The 10,870-nt window shown below is 38.0% G+C and overlaps 1 protein-coding gene across 1 annotated transcript in view; it reads right to left on the reverse strand.

Moving 5' to 3' along the window:
• Nucleotides 1-9,840, reverse strand: part of LOC145307460 (uncharacterized) — a 32,309-nt gene extending 22,469 nt beyond the window's left edge. Inside the window, exons 1-6 of the mRNA XM_080149903.1 lie at nucleotides 9,812-9,840; nucleotides 8,697-8,798; nucleotides 4,564-4,731; nucleotides 2,449-3,064; nucleotides 2,098-2,301; nucleotides 1,558-1,721 (exon numbers count right to left, since the gene is read on the reverse strand). Coding sequence (XP_080006029.1) covers nucleotides 1,558-1,721; nucleotides 2,098-2,301; nucleotides 2,449-3,064; nucleotides 4,564-4,731; nucleotides 8,697-8,703 — 1,159 coding nt within the window. The 5' untranslated portion in view covers nucleotides 8,704-8,798; nucleotides 9,812-9,840. The remainder of the gene's footprint in view (nucleotides 1-1,557; nucleotides 1,722-2,097; nucleotides 2,302-2,448; nucleotides 3,065-4,563; nucleotides 4,732-8,696; nucleotides 8,799-9,811) is intronic.
• Nucleotides 9,841-10,870: the final 1,030 nt, after the last annotated feature.

The following is a 10,870-nucleotide window of genomic DNA, read 5'->3' on the forward strand; positions in this document are numbered from 1 at the left end:
AATTTCAGCTGTTTAACAACCAAATCAATACTGAAATATTCAATATTTGGTTATCCTTCAATAGTCCCAAAAAGTACTTATAGCTTAAACAACAGCTTACTGCACAGCTGCAGCTGTTACCCAGCAACCATATGGATGAGCATCCACTATTTTTGGTGGTTTTTTTGAGCTTAACACCCATTTAAACCTTGACACGTCACAAGCCCTATGTACCCATTTTACTCTTGGCTGCTTCCAGCTGAGCTGCAGCTGTTACAAAGCTGCAATATGGATGGGCCGCCACTATTTTTGGTAGTATTTTTGAGCTTAGACCTACCCCTGTTACCCAGCAACCATATGGATGGACCACCACTATTTTTGGTAGTAAATTTGAGCTCAGCATTCATAAAAACCTACCCCTAGACACATCACAAGCCCTATCTTCTCATTCTACCCTTGGCCACTCCTAGCTAAGGTGCAGCTGTTACCCGGCTGCCATATGGATGGGCCGCCTCTATTTTTGGTAGTTTTTTTTGAGCTTAGCACCCATAAAAACCTACCCCTAGACACATCACAATCCCTATCTACTCATTCTACTCTTGGCCGCTCCCAGCTGAGCTGCAGCTGTTACCCAGCTGCCATATGGAAGGCCATTACTAATTTTGGTAGCATTTTTGAGCTCAGCACCCATAAAAACCTACCCCTAGACATGTCACAAGCCCCATGTACTCATTCTATTCTTGGCCGCTTTCAGCTGAGCTGCAGCTGTTACCCAGCTGCCATATGGATAAGCCGCCACTATTTTTGGTAGTATTTTTGAGCTCAGAACCCATAAAAACCTAACCCTAGACACGTCACAAGCCCTATCTACTCATTCTACTCTTGGCTGCTCCCAGCTGAGCTGCAGCTGTTACCCAGCTGCCATATGGATGGGCGGCCACTATTTTTGGTAGTATTTTTGAGCTCAGTAGCCATAAAAACCTACCCCTGGATACGTCACAAGACATATCTACCCTTCATAATCTTGGCAGCTCCCAGCCGTTTTCAGCCGATTCTAGCCGTTTAGCAGCTGGTACTAGAAATTTAAAAAATAGTTATAGCTATCATTTACCATGAATTAAACCCAAAATATGTTTTTAAAAGTTGATTCCTACGTAATAAATGATGAATTTGCCCTGAAAATAGGCAAAAACGGCTGAGCTGCCAGCCGCCAGCCGTTACTTTTCCAACTTTTTGTTCAATTTAGGGAAAATAGACCTACCAAGGATTACTCATGAAAAATTTCAGATCGAAATTCGAATTCTAAGTGCCATTTAATCACTGATTACGAGATGGTTGCATTAAAAACCCCCCCCTTTAATCGATCTACTACTGTTTTGAGCCTTAAAACTCATACCTTTACAAATTTTTACCGCAACCTTCCTATCCCTCTAGAGCGGACTTATTGTATGGATGAAATAAAAAAGAACTGTATTTTCAAGTGGTCGGATTTTTACAACTCTATGTTTCTATTGGTCAAATTAAGAGATTGATCATCTAGACTGGCTGTCTTTACCTATCTATCAATAATATAATTACCTATAGTTTCAGTTTTCATGGTGTTGAGAGTTTCAATAGTTGAGGAGGTCATTATTTCCTGCTCATCCAGCTGTCCTGCAGCTCCTGTGGGGGGCAGAGAAGGTTTACCCATGACCCCACTTGGTGGAAGATTTGAGGAGGGGGAACCAAGGCTACTGCTGTCCCTAAAAAATAGTTTCGTTACACTTTTTTACCCCACAATCTCATTTTTTATATGTGTAAAGGGAGGTGTAATCAACCCCCTACAATTTGTTAGACTTTGAACATTGAACAATGGTGTTTCAAAGGTTTTGAAGGTTATAAAAAGCTACCCTATAAAGGAGAACCATACCGATTCAGCGGTTAGCGAGATCCTTTGGTACAGACAGACAAAATCATATTACTATATCAAAACGATTTATCAATATTTAAAAAAAAAATTTTAGAAATAATAAAACCCTGAAAAAAAACCACAAAACCCCTGATTTTATTAATAAAACCTACAGGGTTGGGTTATTTTAAAAAAAACGGGTTTTTTCCAACCCTGCTTAAAAAGTTTACCTGAGCCTAGATGGTGTATTGAAATCTAGTTGTCGAGGCTCACATGTCTCCAGAGATGGCCGCCCGGACCTGTTCATGGTTAGTGATGTTCTTGGGGAGCTGAAACTTCTGGGAGGGGTGGCCTGCGGTTCCAGAGTTTCATAATAATGTTCCGCCACAGCTGGGGATGCTTGGGCGTGGAGAACAGGAGCTGGCGAAGGAGACCTGAAATAAATTCAACCAATAGGAGCTTTGCATTTTATCATACTATTTTTATTCAACCAATAGGAGCTTTGGATTTAATCACGTGATTGTATTTCAACCAATAGGAGCTTTGGATTTAATCACTTGATTGTATTTCAAAAAACTTACCTGGATTTTGTGTAGCCATGATCAACAGACTCGTACAGATTCTCCACAGGATGATGGTGGGGAGGAGTCTCTGACATGGGAGATCCTGATCCTGAGCTTCGGTTGGCCGCCGCGGCGGCATTGCGCCTCTGCTGGAAATGTGCAAGTGCGGACAGGTTGGCGGGTTTCCCGGCGATGGCCGGCGGCACCAAGCTTCTCTCCTCGACCTGGGTAAAGGCAGGTGTGCTTCTCGGTCTGCCAGGATTGGGCGAGGCTGTCACTGCCAGAGAATTGCCGCCACCATAGACAGATGCCGCTGCTGGTGGTTCTGAGTAAATTGGTTCCGAATAGTTGGTGTTTGCTGGGGAGGTGTAAATATTAGTTTGTTGTTGCATGTGTAGATGTCTCTGCTGTTGTTGGCTGTTGAAACTATTGTTGCGAGACAAGTTGATTCGCACAGTGCCCGGACCTTCATAAGTTTGATGTTGCATTTGTTGTTGATGAAGTTGAGGTTGGTGGTGGTGGTGTTGGTGTTGTTGTACATCTGAGTTGTTGGGCTGAATGTGAGTAAAGGTTGACCCATAAGGTTCAGGATAAGAGGGGCCACTACCCCCGCCATACTGATTATTACCATAACCTGAGTAAAAATAAGTATTATTGAGAGTGAGAGAGAGAAAGGGGGAAGATAGTGAGAGAGAAAGAAAGAAAGAGAAAAGAGAGAGTAAAAGTTGACCCATAAGGTTCAGGATATGAGCGGCCTCCACCCCCATACTGGTTAACAACATAACCTAAGAAAAAGTATTATTAAGAGAGAGAAAGGGGGAAGAGAAAGAGAGAAAGACAGAGGACAGACAGAGAGTAAAAGTTGACCCATAAGGTTCAGGATAAGAGGGGCCACTACCCCCGCCATATTGATTACTACAATAACCAGAGTAAAAATAATGATTGTTGAAAAAGAGAGAGAAAGGGGGAAGATAGTGAGAGAGAGAGAAAGAGAGTAAAGGTTGACCCATAAGGTTCAGGATATGAGCGGCCTCCACCCCCATACTGGTTAACATAATAACCTAAGAAAAAGTATTATTAAGAGAGAGAAAGGGGGAAGAGAAAGGGAGAAAGAAAAGAGGAAAGACACAGGGTAAAAGTTAACCCATAAGGTTTAGGATAGGAGTGGCCTCCACCACCATAATGATTACTACCATAACCTAAGAAAAAAATACGGATTATTGAGAAAGAGAGGTAAAGGGGGAAGATAGTGAGAGAGAGAGAGAAAGAAAGAGGAAGGAGAGAGAGAAAGAGAGTAAAGGTTGACCCATAAGGTTCAGGATAGGAGGGGCCACTACCACCCCCATATTGGTTACTACCATAACCTAAGAAAAAAATACGGATTATTGAGAAAGAGAGGTAAAGGGGGAAGATAGTGAGAGAGAGAGAGAAAGAAAGAGGAAGGAGAGAGAGAAAGAGAGTAAAGGTTGACCCATAAGGTTCAGGATATGAGCGGCCTCCACCCCCATACTGGTTAATAATATAACCTAAGAAAAAGGATTATTAAGATAGAGAAAAAGAGAGAGGGGAGGAAGAGAAAGAGAGAATTAGTTAGAGAAACAGAGAGAAAGAAAGAAAGAAGAGGGAGATACTCAGGGAGTAAGGGAGGGGACAATGGATCGAATATTCAATTTTTAGGAGTCTCAGACTTTGGGTACTGGCTTAAAGGGAATGTGCAAGAATTTAGCAGTTTCTGACTGACTTTGGGTACTAGCACACAGAATGCTGCTAACTCGTTTGTTAATTTTGAATATTGCAGACAAGTATCAATAAACTTAATTTGTTATGATGTGGCTGGTTTTGACAATTTTTTTCTCTCCAGAAAATATCATTTGTAAAAACTGTATTGTGATTTGTTTAATAAACAATCTAGGAATCCAATTAAATTTTGGGTTATGGGGCTATGGGTTGAATGGGTTCCAGGGAGATTTTTTTAGTTATTAATTACATAATGGTTACATCAGTCTGATGTGCTGGTAATATAATTTTCAGATGAATGCTTTTTTCTTGGAACTTTCTTATTATTTTATTGTTATAATAAGGATTATTAAGAGGGAGATGGAGAGAGAAGGGGAGAGAAAAAGAGACCTTTACCTGAATAACCCTGAGAAGAACTGACAGGATTCATATACCCTCCACCCCCTGGTGCAGATAGGGGCCGGTTGTAGGAGGGTGGGGGATGGTAGCCCCCACCCCCAGGACTACCCCCGTTTAGTGGCTGTTGTTGTTGTTGATTGTAGCCGGAATACTGTTGGGGTGCACCTGAGACAAAGAATAATTTCACAAATCCGCTGGATTAGAACCGTTTCTTAGTAATACTATCCACATACAGACTGGCCAGCCAATTTTGAAAATAAAAAACGTACATAACGTACACAAAAAAAATACGTTACGTACATAAAAAAAGTAAAAAACGTACAAAAACGTACATTCCTAATAAAAATAAGTTAAATAATTTCCTAGTTACCTATTATCAATACATTTAAGTCTACTAGCAGCTACCTGTAAAGGAGAACCATAGCGAACTGACAGACACAAGATATCCTATTACTCTATTCAAAAGAACTAGCGTCTACGCTCCTAAAGGCCTCTAGGGGCACTTGAGGAGGGGAGAGTTGAATTCAATAAAAAAACATGGATGACAACATACATAAGTAGCGAAGCTCAAAAGTTATTTATAGACATCTGGAAAAAAATTAACTTAAAATCGCAATTAAAATTCATTTTTGGGGGGAGGAGGTAGTTTTTTTTTCTAAAGTCAATTTCTCTTGGGAGGGTGGATGGTGATACTCTTCCCCAAAATAGTTATAAAACTTCCAAAAACCTATGAGAAGCTATCCTGTTAAGGAGAACCATATCGGTTCCGTGGTTAGCAAGATTCTTTGGTTCAAACAAACAGACATTCTGTTATTATGTACAAAGTATATCCTATTATAAGGACCAGCGACTACGCCCTTAGAGGCCTCTAGAGGAACTTGATTAGGGGGGGGGGGGGAGTTGAATTCAAAAACCCATTTTTTTATTTAAAAATAAAAAGTAAAAAACAAGGATGACAACATCCTTAAGTAGCGAAGCTCAAAAGTTATGGATGGAAATCTGGGAACTATATAAACTATAGAGTAGTGTCGTAAAAAATAAGCATTTAACTTATTTAAATAAATCACAAAACCTTTTAAAAATATATAATAACGTGAAAATCTAGGAATAAATTCAGCCCCCCAACCAATAAGCAAATCTCAATGAAATTTAGTGGAAGTATTAAGAATGAAAACTAATACAATCCCTGAAAATTACAACCGTCTATCAGGAATATGAGTTGTGAAAATCACAAAAACCTATACATCTAGGAATCGATCTAGCACTGCAACAAATAGACAAACCTTAAAGAAACTTTTTGAAAATATGTAGAATGTGAATTTATTTATTCCCTGAAAATTTCAGCCGTCTATCTTGAATAGAAGTTGAGAAAACCATGAAAAAAAGAAAATCTAGGAATAGATCTAGCACCCAACCAAAAGGCAAATCTCAATGAAAATATGTAGAATGTGAACTTATTCAATCAAAAAACAGGAGCCGAGAAAATCACGTTTCTCCGATAGCATAACGGACTGACAAAGTGATTATAGAGTAGCTTCGCTAATAATTTTTTTAGTGAGGGAAGGGGGAGTAGACCACCCCCATTTCTGATTTCAATTTTAAAAAGAAAGAAAAAATAGGGGAAGGGTTGTGATTTTTTTCTAAGAGTAGTTTCTCTTGGGAGGGTGGTTGTACCCTCTCCCAAGACCTATGAGAAGCTACCCTGTAAAAGAGAACCATATCGGTTTAGCGGTTAGCGAGAACCTTCGGTACAAATAAACTGACAGAGACACACACATCCTGTTATTACGTACTAAGTATATTCTATTAAATAAAGTAGTAAGTTTTTTGTCTGATGCTTAAGATTTTCATAACTACTTCACACAGTTACTGAGATGGTTTTAGGCTATTTTTCTACCATTTTGAATACTGGTTCTTGAAGGGATATGGAAGGACAGAGAAAATAGCCTACAACCCAATAGGTTCAGTGGTTACTGAGATATTAAGCTTCTGATATACAGACGGACAAGCAGACGGACAGACATCATTCTACTTTGCATTATAGATAATATACTATTTTTGTAATACTTTTTGTACAAATACAAATAAATATACAAATACTTTTATACTTATATTTGATTCTTATTCTTTAAAAACTGAAGATACCAAAAAATAAGACTTCTTAATCCTACACTGTGCACCATATGATATCTCGGAAAATTTACCCAAGTATATAAAGAATTTGAAAAAAATTATCGTAAAATCTATTAAAGGGGTAGTAGCATGAAATGCATTTAAACTTGAATTTAGTCAACTGCATATCTCTTTCTGTTCAATAGTTTAAACTATATCTATAGGACATATATTTCAAATCCATAAATTTAAACTGTAAGTTCTAATAACATATATGCATAATTTACATACATATTTTTGTTCTATGAAAATTGAAGATATTATTGAATTTATTTAAATAATACACCTATTGTTTTTGCAAAAATTTTCGTACAAAACATACAAATTACTTTTCTGATAATATTTGATTCTTATTATTTTTAAAAAACGTAAAACGTACAAAAATACAAATTTCAAAATATGTTACGTACACATATCAAAATAACGTCCAGAACGTACACAGATTCGATGCGTAACGTACAAAACGTACAAAACGTACACTCTGGCCAGTCTGCACATAATGTCCGCGGAAAGCTGTCTTTGATACTATGATATATATAAATTTATCATGTTGTTGTTGTTAACGGTAGCCTAAATACTGTTGGGGGGTACGTGAAATTAATAATGTTTGTATACAGGTTGTTCTGTTATTTTTCCACAATTTAACCAGAGCTGGATCTTTAAATCATTTCAATGGTGTGCTAAATCACCCCGCGCAGAATTTCAGCCAATCACAGCGGCGTATTTAACGAAATGCGCCGCTGTGATTGGCTGAAATCCTGCGCGGGGTGATTTAGCTCACCATTGAAATGATTTAAAGATCCAGCTCAGTTAAAACTGGACTTTTCAAATGTCCGCAGACTTTTCTAGAAAAACCCGGATTTTTGCCAACCCTGGACAATATATGCAACTCCTGTAATTCCTACTGTAGGGACTCAGAGATCTGACAATGGCAGATAACAAATGATGTACATCCCAAATGATAATCCACAAAATTACCTGTTAAGTTGATTAAAATAAGTGGTTGAAACGTTTGAATCAAAATAAAGTCCCCAAAGTTGTTCAGCCAAGAAATAAGAAAATGTTTTTATAATACTTTGGGTACTAGTGTAATTAACATTTCAATGTCCCTTCCCTTCCCGATAATTCCAGCATACTTTTATACCAGGAAGGGAGGGGACGACGGGCTGTTTATTACACTAGTCCCCAATGTTTTATGATAAGGTTTTCTTATTTGTTTGCTTACCAACTACCGGGACTTTGATTGATTGATTGATTAGCCATAGTCTCTTAGGGTTTGGACCTAAGTAGTCATGGAGTAGGCTGAGACACTTTTGTATAGCCACTAGGGCTATCAAGCTCCACGTTCAAGCACATTATGACTTGACCCGCTATCTCATGAGAGCTACTCATTATTACCTCACCCTCGCCGAGTATGGCAGGTGTCCCAAATTAAGTCACCGTAATGAATGACGCTCTCCTCAGAGGAGCTTGGGATAAGGGTAGTACTGATATTATGTACTTGACTATTAAGTATCCAAACTTACTCACTAATCCCCTTCTTACACAACCAGGGGAAGTTGCGTGAATGTATTCAACTGAGAAATTTGAGTTGCCACATGGGGACTAGAACTCGAACTCTCATCACCGTAACGCAGTTTGTTACCACTGAGCTACGACGCCCCTTTACCGGGACTTTGATTGAATTTGATTGGTTGGTTCAAACAGTTCAACCACTTAATGTACATTATAGAAGGGGTGATTTTATGTATCATTATTGGGGATGTACATCAATTATCGCTTTTATCATGTCGACTTTTAGGTTTTCATGTTTAGGGATGAAAACAACCTTGACATCCTTTAATAATCCTATGATAAGGAAACTAAATATAATACAATAAGATACATGATTTTTCAGTAAGGCATAAAACAGGTTCTAATTTAAATCAGTTTGGAAACCATACTGGAAATTAAGTTACCTTGCATGTGATATTGTTGAGAAAACCTGCCACCTTGATTCAGTAGAGTTGGTCGCTCCGCCACGTGGTGAACCGGAAATTGCTCGGCGGGTGTTGAGTAAACTAAAAGTAGAAACAGACAGTGAATAATTTAAAACGTGGGAAACCGGAAATTGCTCAGTGGGTGTTGAGTACACTAAAAATGTAAACAGAGTTGGCAACTTTACAGATACAGAGATTAATATAATAACAGGTGACACATGGTGACACAGATATTGCTCTGCAGTTGTTGAAATAGAAAGAGAGTTGGCAACTTTATTGTTACCGAGAATAATTTAAAAACAAGGAAGTTACTCGGCCACGTTGGTAGAGCGGCCATGTGGTGAAATAGAAATTGGAAGCAAAGTTGTATTATCATTGGAGATGTACATTATTTACCGTCCATTGTCTTATCCCTTTAGATCCTTGTACAAGAACAGACAAACAGACCCTAGTAATCCGGCCATTATCTTATCCCTTTAGATCCATGTACAAGAATAGACAAACAGACCCTAGTAATCCGGCTATTATCTTATCCCTTTAGATCCATTTACAAGAATAGACGAACAGACCCTAGTAATCCGGACATTGTCTTATCCCTTTAGATCCCAGAGACAAACAGACCCTAGCAAACCGGCCAATATCTTATTACTTTAGATCCATGTACAAGAACAGACACACCCCACCCAAAGGCGTGTTAGGTTAGAAAAAAACCCGCAGAAATGGTTTACACAGGACGTACTGGGACCTTATGGTGAGTTCAGAACAAGCTTTCCCTAAATTGAGTTAGTATCTTCCCATAGTAGAAAATTTTAAAATTACTTTTGGTGATCAAATTTTACTTTTATTTTTAGACTACCTTCACCTAACGTCCTTTATTGTCTTATTTTGTCTTAGTTATAAAATTAGTTATTTTAGAGAAAATTACAAGTATCTTCATGTAAATCTTTCTAATTTTGTTCTAAATTGACCAAATTGGACAGTTAAGGTGCCTAAACCTATCTACATTCCATTGTCTTATCCCTTTAGATCCATGTGTAAGAACAGACAAACAGACACTAGTTATCTATTTGCCACAATATTAAAAAAGTGTTTACCTGATGAGTATTGATCTCCAGGAGGCAAATGTCCTAAAATTAATTTTATACTTATAATAAAGTAACAAGATGTTTGTTTGTCAGTGTTTCTGTTTGGCTGTACCGAAGGATCTCGCTAACTACTGAACCGATATGGTTCTCCTCTACAGAGAAGCTTCTTATAGATCCAAGGAAAGTTTATAACTATTTTGGGGTTGTGTATCTCCACCCTTTCCAGATAAATCACCCCCCCCCCCAATTTTTTTTTACTCTTTCTTTTATAAACTTAAGCTGTTCCCCCCCCCCCAAAAAAAAAAAAACTTTTGGTGCACCTAGAGGCTTTTAGGGGGCGTAATCGGTATTTTTAAATATAGAGTAATAATTTGAAAAGCAATTCTTGTCTATAATTAGGGTCAGTCCGTTCGTCCATAACAGATTGATCTTTTGTTAAAACTATAAAACATCCATGGCGGTCGGATCGCCCTTGATCAATTGTAGGCCAGTATACATTTAATTTGACTAATGGTAGGCCAGTATACATTTTATTTGACTAATAGTAGGCCAGTGTACATTTAATTTGACTAATGGTAGGCCAGTGTACATTTAATTTGACTAATGGTAGGCCAGTAAACATTTAATTTGATCAATGGTAGGCCAGTATACATTTAATTTGACTAAGGGTAGGCCAGTAAACATTTAATGTGATTAATGGTAGGCCAGTATACATTTAAATTGACTAATGGTAGGCCAGTAAACATTTAATTTAATCAATGGTAGGCCAGTATACATTTAATTTGACTAATGGTAGGCCATTATCATTTAATTTGACTAATGGTAGGCCAGTGTACATTTAATTTGACTAATGGTAGGCCAGTGTACATTTAATTTGACTAATGGTAAGCCAGTGTACATTTAATTTGACTAATGGTAGGCCAGTATACATTTAATTTGACTAATGGTAGGCCAGTGTACATTTAATTTGACCAATAACAGACCAGTACAAATTAATGGTATTGACCAATAATGGTAGGCCAGTATACATTTTAATTGACCAATGGTAGACCAGTTTACATTTTATTT

This window comes from Acartia tonsa, chromosome 15, assembly GCF_053477335.1.
Source record: "Acartia tonsa isolate MP-2025a chromosome 15, ASM5347733v1, whole genome shotgun sequence".
Lineage (NCBI taxonomy): Eukaryota > Metazoa > Arthropoda > Copepoda > Calanoida > Acartiidae > Acartia > Acartia tonsa.